The following is a 19380-nucleotide window of genomic DNA, read 5'->3' on the forward strand; positions in this document are numbered from 1 at the left end:
CGGCAGGCTTCAGGAAGTGGCTGTAAATCAGACTTCTGGGACGAAATGTCTGCAGTCCATAGCCAAGGGGCCCAACGGTCCCTGTTGGTTTTGGTAAATAAAGATTTGTGGAAACAGCTATGCAGAACCCTGGTCTGAGAGGCCCCTGGTTAGTGCCCTCTTCCCAGTGAAACTCTCAAAGGACCTGGAGAAGAGCTTTTCTCAGACAGATGAGCAAACAAAACAGAATCAATAACTGACCTTGGCCTCAGGGAAGATAAATCAGGAGCTAGTGCGCACATGAGCGCGAAGAGGTTCACCCTGCCCCAGACTTGTAATCTTCCACTCTAGGCTAAAATTTTGTCTTTGCACTTCCAAAAAAAGCCCATTTCTCAACAACAAAAAAAAGTCCTTTCTCAACAAAAGAGTAATTTCTCTCTGAAGAGATACCAGCTTCCAGACCCACCAGATACTCACTCCATCATTCATTGGGCGACTCTTCAAGGAGAGCTGGCTGTGTTTCAGGCAGCAATAGCTTCAGAACATAATTGACATAAAATTCACTCACTGTTGGATGTAATTCAGTGAATCTAGTAAATTTAGAGGGTTATGTAATCATCATCGTTGTGATTGAGATTTAAAACATTTCATCTCCCTGAAGGTCTCCTTTGTTCATTTTAAGTCTGTCCACGATCCCAAGCACATCCCTGGGCAAGTGGTACTGGCTGAATGGAATAGGTCATAGTCCCGACAGGTATAGACCATGTGGGAAGCATGTTAATGCATAAGCAGCCATCTAAGGAAGCCTGATGAGGACAGGGCTGGAGAGGAATAAGACCCTCAGGCTTCCCCAGCCATCCTTTGAGGGTATGGGGAGGGAAGACTTAAGCCCTAGATGCCTGCAAAGGCTTTGAGGTGGACAGAACTGCTCATTCTGTAGCGATTACTAACGTTATGGTAGGAGCTCAGGAAGTTGTGTTGAAGGAATTAGCTCATGGAGAGGGTGGAGAGGGTTGGGGAGCAGGGCATGCAGGGACTGGGAGGGTCTGGAGCAATGCTGGGATGTCTGGAGATTTAAAACGGGAGAGTGGGCCTATCTGCCTTGTCATTTTACAGAGGTCACTGGTGTTGCTCCTGGAGAGACAGGTGTGAGGTCATAAGTGGAAATGTGGAGACCAGCGGGGAGGTAGATGACAGAAGCTGGGGAGGGTAGGCAGGAGGGCATGAACACAAAAGACGGATGGGCTGTAGTATACCTATCAGAATGGTAATACCTGGTTTCCCTGTCATGAGGGGGACTGCTCTGTGCCCTGTGTCCACAGGCCCCTCTGCTTTGTTCCGAACTCGAAGACGCAGCAGCAAGAATGCTTACCAGCCTCCTCTCGCCGCTGCCGTCGAAAAGATGAAAACCACTCGCCTCAAGGAGCAGAAAGCGTTCGCTCTCATCAGAGAAATCCTGGGTGGGCAGCTCCCCGTACCTGGGCCCTCAGCACATCCTGGAGCAGACACCGACCGTCCTTTGATGAGCCCTTTGCTGCTTCTAGGCCTCAGTTTCTCTTCTCCCTTTTGCCTGAAACCCCTCAAGCTCTTGGGATGAAGTCTGTGCTCCCTCCTGTGGGCTACCCCTTGACTCCCCTCTCCTGGCTCCCAGTGCCCTGAGTTCAGTACTGGTTTCTGTGGCTCCTGGGATCCTGTGCCTCGGTTGTGCCTGGGCCTTTTGATCTGTTCCATCATCCCAGCTGGCCTGGAATGTGCTCATCCTTCTTCTCACCTTTCCTTCTGGCTGATTCTTCCTAGTCTTTAACTCTTAGTTCAGTATTGTGTCTTCAGAGAGGACTCCATCCCCCATTGCCCAGGCCAGGGGCTCTCAAACCACAGTGTTTGTCTGCCTGATTACCCCAAAGCAGATCTGGGTGGACATATGTCACTAGCAAGGTGATCCCGGGAAGAGAGGTGGGAGGAAAGTGCAGCAAGCAGGGAGGGGGGAGAAGGCAAGAAATAGAGTCAATGGTTCAGTTCTGCCGGAAACCTTGGGGAGAATGGGAAACCCCCCACAAACCAGTTCTCCTATGCATTATCATCATTGGTGTCCATCCAGGCCCACCATGGGACTCGGTGGTGGTGGTACCTCATGGTGCAGATCCCAAGCCCATGCCTGGAAGTTCTGGTTCAGTAGGAATCTACACCCCTGGTTGGATTGTTATGTGTGACTTTTTTTTTTTTTGTCTTGTTTTGTTTTTGTTTTTTGAGACAGATTTCTCTGTAGCTTTGGAGCCTGTCCTGGATCTCACTCTGTAGGCCAGGCCGGCCTTGAACTCAGAGAGATCCACTTGTCTCTGCCTCCTGAGTGCTGGGATTAATGACGTGCACTACCACCACACAGCTATGTGTGACTTTCTGATCTAAATCTTTTTATACAAAGGGGCGCTTCTAGCCTTCTAAACACTCCCAACTGGTCTCCAGTAAGCGGGTGAATGTCATGAGCACAGGGACCATATATGTCTGCTCCAGCACTGCATTGTTTCCATCAGGACAGGTGCCCAGTTTTGACAATTCTGTCTTAAAAACATGAATAGGGGTCTGGAGAGGGCTCTACTTTGCAAGCATGAGGCCCTGAGTTTGGATTCCCAGCACCCACATAAAAATCCAGATGTGGTTGCATGTACCTGTAACCCTGGTGCGATGGGAGGCACTAGGGCTTGTTAGCTGCCAGCCTAGCTATGGGTTCAGTGCCAGGCGCTGTCTCAAGGGAATAGGTGGAGAGTGATAGAGCAGGACACGTGACATCATCCTCTCGTGCACTCATACATATGTGCATACATGGCACACACATGAAGAAAGGGAAAAGGAAGCCTAACAGTTCAGGGGAGAGTCCTCACCCAGCAAGCACACGCAGACAATCCCCAGCATGAGAGTGAGTCTAGCAATTGGCTACTCGAGTCGAGTTCACTCTCTAAAATCCATGGTAGAAGGAGGAAATGGACTCCCTCGTGCTAACTTCTGACCTACACACATGCCGTAGCCCATGCGTGTCCTCTCTCTCTCTCTCTCTCTCTCTCTCTCTCTCTCACTCACACACACACACACACACACACACACACACACACACACACACACACACACAAATAATAAAAGTTTTTAAAAAGAAAGTCAAGCACAGCAGATCAAACCTATAATCCCAACACTGGGAGGGTCAGGAATTCCTACCCAGTCTCATCTATGTAGCAGGTTCAATGCCCGCCAGCCTGGGACATGAGACCCTGTCTCAAAAGAAACACAGAGCGTGACTCCCTGGTTGGGTCTTGTTCTAAATGCTTTATAAATATTAGCTGATCTCCCCACCACAACCCCAGGTCTTAAAATTATTATCTGAATGATGAGGAATCATCCACAGAGAGGTCGAACCATTCATGAAGGGCACGTGGAGAGGAAGTGGCCAGACCTCCCTCCCAGTCTGTGCACCTCCCTCCTCTCTGCTGTTTCTGTTGCCAGAGTGGCAGCGGCTGGGCTGCAAGCCCACCACAGCTCTGAGCTATCTGTATTCCTTTTCCTCTTTGAACTTGGTGGGAGTTAAGGACCTGCCTGACCAGGTTGTGCATCCTTTCCAGCTTACCTGGGCTTCCTGTGGATGCTGCTGCTCGTGGCCTATGGGCAAAGGGACCCCAGTGCTTACCACTTCAACAGACATCTGGAGCACAGCTTCACTCAAGGCTTCTCAGCTGTGCTGGGTTTCAGAGAGTTCTTCGAATGGGCCAACACCACTCTTGTGAAGAACCTATATGGTCATCACCCAGGTAGTCCCCATGCCATGAGGCAGTGTGTCGGGCCCCTTTGTGCATGCAAGTGTGTGGGAAAGAAGTGTGGGAAGTGTGTGCATGCAAGTGTGTGGGAACAGTTACAAGTCACTGAGAGCTTAAAAACATGATAGTCGCATGACCACATGCTTTGACAAGCTATCAGAAAGGAGGCTGATGTGAACTGATGAGCATCTTGCATGGGAGGTAGGAAACATAAACTCTCTAGGAAAACACAGTGTACAGGCAGGAGAAAGGACATGAGACTAGCCAAGCCAGCACACCATGGGACTGCCAAGTCCATGCCACTGTAAAACACTCGGGGTGACCACTATGGGGTATCTGAGTGAAGGACTGCTGTGAAGTTGTGTGGAAGAAAGAGACAGGGAGACACGGCTATGACGGAGCTCTAAAGATCACATTTATCCTCCTGGACAAGAGGCACCATGGAGAAGTTTACACAAGGAAGCCTCACTCTGGAAGTGTGGGGAGGTTGGAGTGAAGGGTATTGGAGACAGGATGCTAGAGAGATCTGATGGGGACTGAGGCAGAGATACTGGGATGTGGTGGCTGTTTGAGAGTGTGGGTTGGGGAGAAGGACACAGATGGTGTTCATACTGACAGAGTGGTGGGGTACAGTCCCCAGAAAGAATTTATGTACAGCATGGAGTCTGTCCAAGATGGAGAAGTGGTGAGGTAAGGATGGATGTACTAAATACATTCATGATAGCGTGGCAGTGGTTGGTTCAGGAAAGGAAGCTGACACATACTCACCCTTCAGCAATGAGGTTCATTCAGAGAAAGGGCCTCAAGACCATAATTGGCCCCAAGATAGGGGGAGAATATTAGACGGAAAATGGTATCATATATGGGAGAGCCAAGCATGAAGAGGGCCTTCAAGGGAAGGAGGACTTCCTTTTAAAACCTGGAGAGCAGCTTCATTAGGAAGGAGAATGAAGCTGGGCGGTGGTGGCACATGCCTTTAATCCCAGCACTTATGGGCAGGGGCAGGTGGATCTCTGTGAGTTCGAGGCCAGTCCTGTCTACAGAATGAGTTTCAGTTCAGGACAGCCAGGGCTACATAGAGAGACCATGGAGAGAGGGAGAGAGAGAGAGAAGGAGAGGGAGAGAGGGAGAAGGAGAGAGGGAGAGGGAGAGAGAGAGAGGGAGAGGGAGGGGGAGAGAGAGAGAGAGAGAGAGAGAGAGAGAGAGAGAGAGAGAGAGAGAGAGAGAGGGAGAGAGGGAGAGAGGGAGAGGGAGAGAGAGAGAGGGAGAGGGAGAGAGCTGGGTGAGGGACACCATGAGAGGGATGGCGGGGGCCAAGGAGCAGACCAGAGAAGTGCCTTCAGAGAGATTCTGGAGCAGTCCCCCTGAGGAGTCTTCTCAGAAATCTGCAGGGCAAGCCCCAGAACATAGGGCATATCAGACTTTTATAAGGTGTTAGGGGGTGGGAAGTTTTGTGTAATGTGATTTAGTTCAGAATAGCATGCAGGACAAAGAGCATGGAGGAGCCAAGTACTGGTTAGGATCATAAGCCATAGCACAGAATAACTTCTCAGTTCTGTTCCAGAGAGAGCTGCATGGAGGTGTGGCCTAATCCCTTCAGGCTGTAGGCTCTGGCCTCTCTAGAGTGATCAGGGTCTTAAAGGGGCAGGCCCATGTTCTAGCAAAGCAGCCTGCTATTGGGCATGAGCTGTTCTGGCTATGTCTCTAATGGGTCTACCTATGATCATATTCACATCTGGTCGGGAAGCATGGGATGTGTTAGGATGCTTTCAGATGCCACACTTGCCCTCCTGGTTCTCATCTCTAGGCTTTGTCACTGATGGGAACTCCAAGTTGGTTGGCAGTGCCCACATTCGCCAAGTGAGGGTCCGGGAAGGCTCTTGCCCTGTTGCCCAGCAGCTACAGGCTTCTTTTGATGGATGCCATGCACCATACTCCCTGGATGTTGAAGACCTGGCAGACTATGGAGAAGGCTGGAATGCCTCTGCCCACAATAACAGCAATGGCTTCCCTTGGGTGTGGCAATACCAGAGCCAGAGCCAACGCCAGGGTTATCCCATGTGGGGCAAACTTACCATGTACGGGGGAGGAGGCTATGTGGTCACCTTGGGAGCTGATCGCCAAAGTGCCTCAAGGTAAGAATGGGCTTGATTCTTTTCTAGCTCAGTGAAGCCATTTGCCAGAGTGCAGCCTTCGAAATAAGGCAAGGGCCAAGTTTATTCATGCCACTGTGGGAGTGGACAGGCAAATACAAATCATTCAGGTAGTATTTTCAGGCCTCTAAAAACTGTGCATCTCTAGGCTTGAAGGGAAGGGCCCTCTGCAGCTATTATTACTGAGAGTACATGCATGTGCACACACATAATTTCATTTTCTCTATGTGGAGGCATTGATGTTTACCACCACTGTGAATGAGGAGACCAAGGCCTGAAGAAATTATCTTGCCCAAGAGGCAGTTGGGATTTGAACTCAGTTCCCTCTAGTTCCCAACTAGTCCCAGGACACATTGCTCTTTTTATCACACCAGGCTGAGTTCTCTGGGACCTGGTCCCTGGTCCCACATAAGGTGACATCCCAGAGGATCTCCACAGCTGCAGCTACTGCCTGAGACCCAGTGTTTCACGAGGTTCCTCTAACATGGTGCCCTTTGACTTAAAAAAGGCATTCTACCCTCCTGGAAGGGGCACATCCAAGCACACATTCCTGAGCTATGACCCAGCTTTTCTGATGCATGTGACCCAGAGCTTCACAGTCTGTATTCACAATATGCTACAATGTTGACTGGGGACCCCCTTTGACAAACTCTGTTCTAATGCTCAGGAGACCATAAGCCAACAACACCATGTGGCTGGCAAATGGTGACTATCCCCAGGAGCTGGCTGTGTGGCCTGGGAGCAGAGCAGAGTAGAAGGTGTAGACAGTAAGCCTGAGTCTCATGGGGTGGTTTACGGCCAGGGAGCCTCCTGAGAAAGAGGACACCCAAGCGCCCTTCCTCCACAGGATTCTCCAGTATCTCTTCGACAACAGCTGGCTGGACACCCTGACCAGAGCCGTGTTTGTGGAATTCACTGTCTACAATGCCAACGTCAACCTGTTCTGCATTGTCACGCTCACACTGGAGAATAGTGGCCTGGGTGAGCCATCTCTCCTGGAAATCCTCATCCTGGGTTGTCCCTCTAACCTAGCTGAGTCCTGCTGCCTCAGGGACTGGGGTCCAGGGAAGGTGGGGTGCGGGTTCAGCCTGCAATAGGTCATGAAGCCCTGGGTCCCCAAAGGCAAAGCATCAATGCTATTCTCGCCTATCTTTCTTCTTTACTGTGGGCTGGTTTCTTTCACGATCTTAAGGGAATCCAGTTGGAATGTGAAGGTAACTTGTCCACCTCTTCATCCCACAGTAGGGGGCACATTGACATCGCCATCCAACCGCACTCACACAACTGAGACCAGAGATTCACACATAATAGTCACACTCACCTCCCTGACGGGCTTTTTATACTTCCGGTTCATTCTTTCTCCCCATCTGCCATCTTTTAAAAATCTTAATTACAAGCTACCAAGACCAAAATCAACCTAAAGCCTCCTCAGCTAGTGCTCAGTTTGCCTAGAACTCAGCTTCCTCTCTGTTAAACACTGAACATTTAAAAGTATTCAACTGCTATTTTATTTGTTTGCTTGTTTTGAGACAGAGTCTCATGTAGCCCAGGCAGGCTTCCAACTGATCTTACTGTCTCTACTTTCTGACTACTGAGACCACAGGGTGAGCACACTCAGCCTAAAATTTAAAGACATATTGCTTTATTCTTTCAGAATTTCCGACATGCATGCAGTATGATGCGTACAGTGTATTTTTTATGAGATCCACACTCACTAAATTTTAAAATATATATATACAGGGTTTTGCTACAAGGCCCCTGTTGGCCTGAAACTTAATTTCAGCCTGTCTTTCTGTCACCCTGAGGGCTAGCTTTACATTCACAGACAGTAATAGCTTTACTTGTCAAACTGGCTTAAAATGTTGTCTCATAAGCCAGGTACCTAAGTAGGTAAAGGCCTGTGCTCCCAGTACTCAGGAGTCAGAGGTGGAGAATCAAGATCCCAAGGTCATCCTTGATTATATAGCAAGTTCAAGGACAGCCTGGGATACATTAGTCTGTCTCAAAAAGCAAAAATAACATTTTTCACTCAAATAATTTAAATGGAAAAGAATAAAAACAAAACTAGAAAGAATGTAAGGAAAAGACACAGTATGGTATGGTGGTGCATGCTTTTAATTCCAGCACTCGGGAGGCAGAGGCAGGTGGATCTCTGTGAGTTCGAGGCCAGCTTGGTCTCTCTAGGGAGTTCCAGGTCAGCTAGGGGTACAGTGAGATCATATCTTGAAAGAAAAAAGAAAGATTTATAAGCGGATGACAACTCAAAGGTGTAGCTGAAGTTTTCCTGTGTCCCCATCTGGCCACGTAGGAAGGTTGACTTGCTTGGCACATTGGCTATTAAATGATCTTCAGGGAAGCTCTGTGGGGGAAACAGCACTAATGAGCAATGTGGGGAGGCTGGTGGAAGATTCTGGGTGGATGGGCTCTGCAGAGGTGCTGTGCACACAAACCAACCCCATGGATTGGGGGTCTCATGGGCCTTCTGGGGCAGCTCCTTCTGTCCCTTCTGGATTGTCCACTGTCATTGGCAGCCTGCCAGTGTCTAACTTTGTCCACTCTATCTCCTTGTCCTAAGGACATTAGTCTTCTTGCTTGAGTTATGTGATGTGAGTCTGGGCAGAAGCTGGGGCTGCAACAGGTAGGTGAACAGAGGCACTTTTCTCGCCAGGTACCTTCTTCTCACACGCGACCCTGCAAAGCCTGCGGCTATACCTCTTCACAGATGGCTGGCACCCCTTCGTGGTAGCAGCTGAGCTCATTTACTTCCTCTTCCTCTTCTACTACATGGTGGTGCAGGTGAGGGGGGTGAGGGCTCAGTGGGCAGAGATGGATGGACTCATCATTTTGCCTTCCCACCTCCTATGGTGGGGCCTGAGGCAGGAGGGAAAGGCTTTTTTTGCCCCAGGTGCTTGGCAGGCAGACCTTCTGTTGGTCCTGAGAGACAATCCAGGCTGTTGCAGGAAGGACTAGAGTTGGTATTGTCCAGGAACTGAACTGACATCTCAGTGTTGGTCCTTCCAAGGGTTAGGTGGATCTGGGTCGGTATTATGGCTTCTGACTTTAACCCTTTCAAAAGGCTTAGGTTAAGGGATGTATCTTAGTTAGGGTTTCTATTGCTGTGAAGAGACACCATGACCTGGCAACCCTTATAAAGGAACCATTTAATCGGGGCTGGCTTACAGTTCAGAGGTTTAGTCCATTATCATCATGGTGGAACATAGCGGCATGCAGGCAGACATGGTGCTGGAGAAGGAGCTGAGAGTTAATACATCTTGATCTGCAGGCAACAGGAAGTGGTCTGAGACACTGGGCATGCCTTGAGCATATATGAGACCTCAAAGGCTACCCCCACAGTGACACACTTCCTCCAACAAGGCTGTACCTATTCCAACAAAGCCACATCTCCTAATAGTGACACTCCCTATGAGCTTATGGGGGCCAATTACATTCCAACTACCACAGATGTTATGTTCTTTCTAAACAAGAGAAAGGTCCTCTTGGCTCCAGCATTCAGAGGATGACACTAAGGCCCAGAGACCTTATTTACCAAGGTCAACTGGATCCAAGGCCACCTACATGCTAGACAAGTGTTTATCAGTGAGCTGCACTCTCAGCCCCCAAATCCAAAACTTGAATTGAGACCCATAGTCTGTCACCTGACCTTCACCCTAACCTCCTATGATTCAACATGACCTCTTACAGCAGGGCACCCAACTGGATGTGGCACATACCTGTAATCCCAGAACTTGGGAAGCAGAGGCAGGTAGATTGTTGGTGCAAGGGCAGCCTAGGCTACAGAGCTAAAAGACGCCCCCCCCCCTTTTTTTTTTTGTTTTTTTTTCGAGACAGGGTTTCTCTGTGTAGTTTTGGTGCCTGTCCTGGATCTCGCTCTGTAGACCAGGCTGAACTCACAGAGATCCGCCTGCCTCTGCCTCCTGAGTGCTGGGATTAAAGGCGTGCACCACCACTGCCTGGCAAGACCCTATCTTAAGAAAAAGTAAAAGATGGCTGTTGTGGAATATTACTTTAACTATGTAAAGATGTGTTACATTTGCTTATGTGGCAGAATATTACTTTAACTATGCAAAGGTGTATTGCTTTTGTTCATGCTGCACTTGTTTAATTAGATAACGATGTGTTGCTGTTTCACCTTGCCTGCCTAAAGTCTAATAAAAAGCTGAACGGCTGATAGCTCAGCAGAGGAGGGATAGGCAGGACTGGCGGGCAGAGAGAATAATGAGAGAAGGGAGAAGAGGAGGGAGAAAGAAAGGGAGACTCCTGGGCTAGGCAACCAGGTAGCTGCCAAACAGACAGACACGGAATAGACATACAGAATGAAAAAAAGGTAAAAAGCCCCAAGGCAAAACGTAGATGAAGAGAAACAGATTAAGTTATAAGAACTAGTGGGACAAGCATAAGATAAGGCTGAGCATTCATAACTAATAATAAGTCTCCGTGTCGTGATTTGGGAGCTGGATGGTGGCCTAAAAGAAAGCCTGCTATACATGGCTGATGATATAACTCAGTGGCAGACTGCTTGCCTAGAATGCTTAAAGCCTCTGGCTCAATCCCCAGTAGCACACGCATACACGTACATGCACACATTCTTAGCTACTATATTTACGCCTCAAGTCTGGCAGCTGAGCTAGTGGTGGGATCTCCAGGGACTCTGTATGTGGGGCAGGGTAACATCCTGCCAGAGGTCTTTGGTTTGAAGGTGTAGACACTGCCATAGCCTGAAGCAGAATCTCTGGACCCTTTTCCCAGGGTAAGCTCATGAGGAAGCAGAAGTGGGGTTACTTTTGCAGCAAGTGGAATCTTCTCGAACTGACCATCATCCTCACCAGCTGGAGTGCCCTGGTGGTGTTTGTGAAGAGGGCAATCCTGGCAGATCGTGACCTCCAGCACTTCCGGAAGCACAGGGGCGAGTATGTAGCTGCTTCTTGGCTTCCCTGGCCCTCCCCTACCTCTCCTTCCTATAGCTCCTTCAGGGGAAGGCTTTGGAAACCCTGCCGACCCTGAGTGGATGGAGGGCAGTCCTCGAAGATATAACCTCAGCTGCTCTTAGATTCACCCTCAAGGTCTGGAACTTATGAAATTGGAAAGGTTTCTTTTTTTTTGTATTTTAAATTAGCATGTATTAATTACTAAAATTATACATTTGTTATAAATACAAAATAATGGGTTTCATTGTGGCATTTTCATACATGCATCTAATACACTTTGATCATATTTATACACACACACACACACACACACACACACACACACACACACACACACCATTACCCTCTCTTGCTGTTCTACATCTAGAGGAATCTTTAATACAAAATACAGTAACAGGGCTGGAAGATGATTCAGTGGTTAAGAACATTAGCTGTTCATGCAGATGAGCATGAACTCTGGTCCTCCTGCTTCTGTCTCCCTAATACTGGGATTACAGACATGTGCCACCATGCCCTGCTGCAAATAAAGTTGTATTACAATATGGGTGGGCACACCTGTTTGCTCACATACTGCCTATGGCTGCTTTTCTGCTACAGTGGCAATGTTGAGTCACTGAGACAGGAACCCTCTGGCCCATGTAGCCCCAAGTGTGGACCCTCTGACCTTTCCCACAAAGAGCTGGCCGTCCAGAGAACAAAGGCTGGGTTCTCAGAGGAACACTGCGGAGTTTGTGACAGGTGGCCCATGAGATCATACATACACCACAGCGTTTTGACAAATGCGTTCCTTCCTCCTTTCACCTCATACTTCATTCTAGACATCCACACAGTTTATTATTTTCTTGGGTTTTGAACTGACTTAGACAGTTCTCTCTTTACAGTGGATGTCAGAAAAAATATAAAAAAGAAATCTTCCAGTTTTCAGAAACCTAAGTCAAGTCTGAATTAATTTTTTAAAAGACTGTTTTATTCATGCGTCTGTGTGTGTGTGAGTGCCTGCCACATGTGTGTTGATGCATGCAGAAGCCAGAAGAGGGTATTAGTTCCCCCAGAGCAAGAGTTACTGGAGGTTATGAGCTGAACAATGTGGTTGCTGGGAACCAAACTGGGTCCTTTGGAAGGGCAGTAAACACTGCTCAGCCATCTCTCTAGCCCTTGGGTTTTGTTTGTTTGTTTTTCGAGACAGGGTTTCTCTGTGTAACAGCCCTCACTTTGTAGACCAGACTGGCCTCTGCCTTCCGAGTGCTGGTATTAACGGCCTTTGTCACCACACCCAGCTTGCTCTTTTTTTTTTTTTTTTTTTTTTTTTTTTTGGTGATGTGGTGCTGAGGATCAAACCCTTAAATCCAGGGCTTCACTCTTCCTAGAAATTGCTCTACTACTGAGCCCAGCAGACCTAAGTGCAGTTAAACCTCAGTTTGAAGATTAATTTGAAACCCTTAGTTGAATTTGATAATGTTATTAATCTATTAACCAAAGATTTTTAGTTTCTGTTTTTCAATGCTAGGGCTTGAACCCAGAACCTCCCAGAACCTCACACATGCTAGGCAAGCGGTTTACCAGTGAACCACACCCCCATCCCAGTGAACCACACCCCCATCTCAGTGAACCACACTCCCCATCCCAGGGAGCCACACCCCCATCCCAGGGAACCACACCCCCATCCCAGGGAACTACACCCCCCATCCCAGTGAACCACACCCCCCCATCCTAGTCTTAGTTTTACTTAAAAAGAACTGAGTCAGGGTCTCAAAGATTCACCCAGGCTGACTTTGAACTTATTTTGCAGTCTATACAGGTCTTGAACTTCCAACCTTCCTGCCTTGGCTCCTCAAATAGCTGGGATTACAGGTCTATGCTGTCAGATCATTTTAAGTAAAGTCATGGTTTTTTTTTTTATCTTTTTTCAGAAGCCTATACAAATTTTTAAATAGATAAGCGTTTTTTTCTCCAAGAACCTACCTGATTCCTTCTCCCTCCCTCCCTCCTACCCTCCCCCCTCTTTCTCTCTTTTCCTTTCTTTTGCTGGGGATCAAACCCAGGGCCTTGCTGTATGCTAAGTACATACTCTACTACTGAGATAATCCCCTAGCCCAAGTCCTGAATTTTAATAAAATACTTTTATTTATTTTTAAAAATATTTTTGGGCTGGAGAGATGGCTCAGTGGTTAAGAGCACCGACTGCTCTTCCAAAGGTCCTGAGTTCAATTCCCAGCAACCACAGGGTGGCTCACAACCACCTGTAATGAGATCTGGTGCCCTCTTCTGGCCTGCAGGGAATATTGTTTACATAATAAATAAATCTTTAAAAAAAATTTTTTATTTGGCTGGATAATGCTTAAATGTATGTCTGTGCACTGCATGTGTGCCTGATGGTGCCCAAGGAGGCCAGACGACAGTGCTGGATTCCCTGGAACTGGAGTTATAGTGCCGTGAGCCAAAGTTGAGAGGCGTACTATAATGAAGCTAATTGCCTTCTCAGACAAGGGCCTGGGAATTGTTATTGTTTCCATTCATTGAGCAATTCAATGACATGAAAGGGATTTGGTATTTTATTTTGCTAATTATACTTATTTATTTATTTTTTGGGGGGGACATGCATATGGACATCAAAGGACAACTTGAAAGAGCCAGCTCTCTCCTTCTGTCATGTAGGTCTCCAAGATCAACCTCAGATCATCAGCCTTGCCAGTGAGTGCCTTTCCCCATTAAGCCATCTTGTCGGCTCAGGAGTAGGGGTCGGAAAATGCTCAAAGACACCAAAGAGGAAGTAGCCATCCATACCAGGACTCCAGTTTGTTCAGAGAGGAGGAGGAAGATTGTGGAAGGCTAGAGACTTTTGTAGTAGGCCTGACTAGGACCTAAAGGGGCAAAGCCAGTCCATGCCTACCTATGCTCCCTACAGAAAGCTGCCCTGGTGGGTGGCTAAAGCCAGCAGGTGTAAGGGAAAGTTTGACAGAGGCAGGCTTTGGGCCTGTTCGGCAAGACTGCTTCTGTAAAGTAGCTGTAATTTTTTCAATAAATGAGAAACGTGGTATGTCTACCTAAACTTAAAATACCGATTAGAAAAACAGATTTTAAAAGCTATAAACCGTGCTTAGTTGCTGGTGCTTATGTAAGCAACCCTAAGTAAAACCATTGGCTCACCAAAACAAAAACCAAGAGAGCATGGAAGGAGGAGAACAGGTTAGGCAGGGTCAGCAGGAGTGGGGTTAAGAGGACCAGAGAGGTTAATAGGGGGGAATCAAAACACATTGTGTAAAACACATCATATGCATGTATGGAACTATCTTGGTGAAACTCATTATTATGTAATTAATATAAGCTGATAGAAAAAGGTATATATTAGAGCTGGCTTGGGCACAGTGCTACACATTGGAAATCTTAACACCTGTGAGGCTGAGGTAAGAGGTTAGAAAGCTTAAGGTTGTCCTCAGCCACATAGTGAGTTTGAGGCCACCCTGGGCAACCAACATGAGAACATGTTTCAAAACAATAAAATGCCACACTAGTGTTTAGACTGAATTTGGAATACATTGGCTCCAAAGGAGAATGGAGGGCTTTGAAATCAGACACACCTGGATTCCAGCTCTTTCCTCCTTTCACAAGTTTGTACATCACCAGCTGAGTGATCTTGTGCCAACTCTCGGTTCTTATCTTTGAGCTGGAGATAGCAAGACCTGCTCCATCTTGAAGTTCAAATCAGATTCTCACTTAGCACAACAAACAGATGACAGCTCTATGCTTCTTTCAATATGAAGGCAGCTGGGAATGCACACTCAAATAAGTGTGCAGGAGGGAGTGGCATTTAGTGACCCCAGAGCAGGAAGGTCAAGACTCACAAAAGACTCTCCATCCTCCCAACCCCCTACCCCAATATATTCCTCTTTTGTCATCCTTCTATAGCTCTCTAGCCATTAATCAAAACTGCTGATTGAAGGCCCAGAGAATAAGCCACTGAATCTTCAAGGTCACATTATCATCCTCATCACCATCATCAGCTTCTCATCATCATTGTTATCATCATCAATACCATCATCATCATCATCATCAATACCATCATCATCAATATCATCATCAATACCATCAGCAGCAGCATTCTCATAATCATCAATATAATCATCATCATCATCAATACCATCATCATCAGCATTCTCATCATCATTGTTATCATCATCAATACCATCATCATCATTGTTATCATCATCATCATCATCAATACCATCATCATCAGCATTCTCATCATCATCATCATCATCATCAATACCATCATCATCATCACCATCAGGAGCTTCTCATCATCATCGCTATCATCATCATCAATACCATCATCATCAGCATTCTCATCACCATCATCAGCATCATCGTCACCATTTTCAGCATTCTCAGCATCATTGTTATCATCATCACTCTCACTCTTCTCATCCCCTTCATCATCATGATCACCGCCATCACCAACAGCATCACCTTCATCCTGGTCACCACTGTTGTCACCATTACTACATCTCCATCACTCCACCATCACCAATGTCATCATCACTACTGACACCATAATCATTCTTCTGTTTTAACTGAGTTGTTAACTTACTTTGCTTGTTTGTTTTTTTGAGGCAGCTCTCTACATAGCCCTGGCTGTCCTGGAACTCACTCTGAAGACCAGGCTGGATCTGAACTCACACAGAGATCTGCCTGCCTCTACCTCCCAAATACTGGATTAAAGGCATCACCACCACATCTAGCATATTTTATTTATGAGTATTGGGGGGGTAGAAGGAGAGAGACACAGAGAGAGAGATAGACACACACACACACACACACACACACACACACACACACACACACACACACACGGGGCGGGGGGGGGGGGGGGCAGACAGACAGACAGAGAGTAGGCACAAACATGTCTCCACATGTGTGGAGACCATAGGACAGTTTTAGAAGTTGGTTCTCTCCTTCCACATTCCCCACGTTTACATGGGTTCTGGGAACCCACTCAGGTGACCAGGCTTGCCTGGAAATTACTTTTACCCACTGAGCCATCTTATTGGTACATCCACTACTATCATTCTTACCACCACCATCACCAACAAGAATAACGACATGCTCCTCGATATGACCACCACCATCATCACTGGAATTAGTCCCAGACCTATTTCAGGACGTGTTGACCTCAGATATCACAGTAAATATAACCCTGTGTCTGGATGGACTCCAGCCATGCTGGTATCTGAGAGGGCTTTCCCGTTGTTCCCACAGGGGGATCAGTTTCAGTGAGACAGCAGCAACTGATGCTGTGCTTGGTTACATCATTGCCTTCCTGGTCCTGCTGTCCACAGTGAAGCTTTGGCACCTGCTCCGCTTGAATCCCAAAATGAACATGATCACATCAGCACTACGCCGGGCCTGGGGTGACATTTCAGGCTTTGTCACCGTCATCCTTATTATGCTCCTGGCTTATTCCATTGCAGTGAGTGCCTCCTTTGGGAAAACCTCAGGGCAGGTCTTGATGGAAGTAAGGCTACTTGGTACTGTGAAGGGGACAGTCAGGGTTAGTGGGGGACTGGGATTCCAAAGGAAATGACAGTGCTTGTGAATCCAGGATCTCTTAGCTGAGACCTTAGGAAATTTCCACCTCCAAGAACAAAGACAGGACCTCAGTAGAACAGGAGTGAGGCAGCACAAAGTCCAAGACCAGGAGGACGCAGTGGCCTCTCGTGATGGGCTGCTTTCTACAGCTGGCCCTGCTCAGGCGGCCAGTTCTGATACCCCAATTGCTTAGAAGCCTCATGGCTACTTTCCAGGCATGAACAGTGAGCACCTACTGTGCTCATGAATGAATTGGCCCACCCTCTCCTTGAGCTCGGGCAGAGGTGGAGAGGTCAGAGTGCAGACCTAAATACTTGGACTCAGGAGTGCCAATATTGTTTCGTTCAGTTGCTTAACACTACATGTTGACAGTTAACATGTTTGTCACTAGAAAAAAAAAAAAGCCAACAACCAACACTGACCCTTCAACTCTTTTTTTTTTTTTTTTTCTTTTTCCTTTTTCAACTCTTTCTTATTATCAAGTACTAAGAAAAAGGCTTCTGGCCTCTTCCTGCTCTCTATCCAAATGCACATTCCAACCCTGAGGCACAATAGGTCCATGATTTTCCAACACGGTCCTGGGTAGCCATTTTGTCTTTGACCTTTAGCCCTGCTTTGGTCATCTCTCACCCCAGCTTCGTCCAGTCTCATACCTCCCAGCACTCACAGACCATATGTACCAGCAGCCCATGTGTCCTTGTCTGCATCCCATGTTAGTCCTTCACCCCCTCTGTATATCCCAGTCAAGATCTCAGGCAGCAGGACTAGGGGAGGGGCTTTGCACTTTCTTTCCCTGTTCATGAAGACTCTTTCCGTGACAGTCGAACTTAATATTTGGTTGGAAACTCTGTTCCTACAAAACCCTCTTTGATGCAGCGGAGACAATGATCAGCCTGCAGCTGGGGATCTTCAACTACGAAGAGGTAATGGGAGAGGGGGATGGGAGTGGGCGTGGCCACTGCGATCTGTGCAGAATCTGCGTTAAAATCACTCCCTGACCCCCTTCCCCTGTACTACCCCGGGTGTAGTGCAGAGCCTGGGAAGCACAGAGCTTCTCTAGACCAATAAAACTGTTTTCCCTCCTTTAGACGGCCTACTCTGGGGGCTTCTGCTTACAGAAGAACACCAGATCGTGGGGAGGGCCATGTTGGGTTGCAGAAATTCCCAGCCCTAGCTAGAAATGGTGCCTGTTTTTAGAGGAAGCAGTGATGGGCAGCGGTGCAGCCGATACCCGTTCTGGGCCAGCTCTGAGGAGCTTAGTCCATGCTCCCAGACTCAGGCACAGGGCATCTTCCTGACTCTACTCAGCTCAAAGGACCTGATTGACTGCTGAGGGGTTCTCAGGGGGATGGTGGCTACAGGAGATGGGAACGATGGGCTTTCTTCCTGGCAGGTCCTGGACTACAGCCCAGTTCTTGGCTCCTTCCTCATTGGCTCCTGCATAGTTTTTATGACATTTGTGGTACTGAATCTGTTTATCTCTGTCATTCTGGTGGCCTTCAGTGAGGAACAAAAATATGACCAGGTGAACTCACTCTTTTTTCACTTATTCTTCATATAAATGGGATCATATATGAATGTGCTATTGCCTCTGGCTGCTTCCTCTTAGGACAGTTATTTTATTTACTACTTATTCCTTTATCTATTTATTTATTGTGTGTGTGTGTGTGTGCCTGTGTGTTTGTATGTGTGCTACTAACTGCTTGGAGTTCCTGTGAAGGCCAGAACTGGAATTCCCTGGAACTGGAGTTACAGATGGTTATGAGCTGCCCAGTGTGGGTGCTAGCAATGGAACCTGGGTCTTCAGCAAGAAGAGCAAGTGCTTTTAACTGCCATCTCTCCAGCCTGAGGACACTATTTTTGAGGCTTATCCATGTTGTGGTAGCTATCCGTTTTTTTGTTTTTTTTTTTTTTTTTTGGTTTTTCGAGACAAGGTTTCTCTGTGTAGCTTTGCGCCTTTCCTGGAACTCGCTTTGGAGACCAGGTTGGCCTCGAACTCACAGAGATCCGCCTGGCTCTGCCTCCCGAGTGCTGGGATTAAAGGCGTGCGCCACCACCGCCTGGCGTGGTAGCTATCAGTAACTCACTCTTTTTTTTAAAAAAAAAGTAGATCAGGCTGGCCTTGTAACACACAGACCAACCAGCCTATGCCTCCTAGGTGATGGAATCTAAGGTGTGTGTCACCACACTGGGCCTACATAATCTTTTGCAACTAAATATTGCCTATGTTTTCACTGTCTAAGAAGCTTTTTTGAGGGGGCTTAGCAGCTGTTATGAATTGAAATTTTGTCCTCTAAAAAATGGTCATTTGGTCAAAATGCCAAGTCCTACTACTTCCATATATGACCATATTGGAGAGTAGTCGGTGTTGATGTAATTGGTGTTACTCTGGATCCCTAATCCAATAGGACGGCTTTGTTGATGTATGTACAGTTTTGCTGTTTGTTTGTTTTAGGCAAGATTTCATGGATCTCAGTCTGGCCTTGAACTCCTGATCTTCCTGCCTCTGCCTCCCAAGTGCTGGGATTATAGACATGTTCCACCATGTCTATGTGGCTCTACCTACAGTCTTTAAGTATGGCCTGCCGTTCTTATGTCCTACAATTTGTTTTTGGTTGCTTTATTTGTTTATGAATGAGACAGGATTGTGATATGCAGCTCAGACTGGATTTTGTCTTAGCCTCTAAAGGATGAGGTTACAGGTGTGTGTGTCACAATGCCTTTTTCTTTAGTTTAGAGCCCTGTCTATGTATCTTTCTATCTAGCTACCTAGCTACCTATCACCTACCTACCTACCTATCATCCATCTATCGCTTATGGTAAGTATGGGAAAGGTATAGTGAGAAACACCTGTTCAGTTCTTCATGCCCCAGATATCCTAATCCCTCCCATGCTGGGCTAGACTGAGAGGTCAGC

General features: G+C 47.3%; 1 protein-coding gene across 1 annotated transcript in view; it reads left to right on the top strand.

Annotated features, from left to right (window-relative positions):
• The window catches only part of Pkd1l2 (polycystin 1 like 2), a 96831-nt gene that overhangs the window by 74360 nt on the left and 3091 nt on the right, over positions 1-19380 (top strand). Inside the window, exons 34-42 of the mRNA XM_052729504.1 lie at positions 1302-1439; positions 3588-3773; positions 5587-5914; positions 6780-6913; positions 8601-8728; positions 10700-10860; positions 16135-16345; positions 17286-17387; positions 17858-17989. Of these exons, the coding sequence (XP_052585464.1) occupies positions 1302-1439; positions 3588-3773; positions 5587-5914; positions 6780-6913; positions 8601-8728; positions 10700-10860; positions 16135-16345; positions 17286-17387; positions 17858-17989 (1520 nt within the window). The remainder of the gene's footprint in view (positions 1-1301; positions 1440-3587; positions 3774-5586; positions 5915-6779; positions 6914-8600; positions 8729-10699; positions 10861-16134; positions 16346-17285; positions 17388-17857; positions 17990-19380) is intronic.

Source organism: Peromyscus californicus, unplaced genomic scaffold, assembly GCF_007827085.1.
Source record: "Peromyscus californicus insignis strain IS unplaced genomic scaffold, ASM782708v3 Scaffold_8__1_contigs__length_139910024, whole genome shotgun sequence".
Classification (NCBI taxonomy): Eukaryota; Metazoa; Chordata; class Mammalia; order Rodentia; family Cricetidae; genus Peromyscus; species Peromyscus californicus.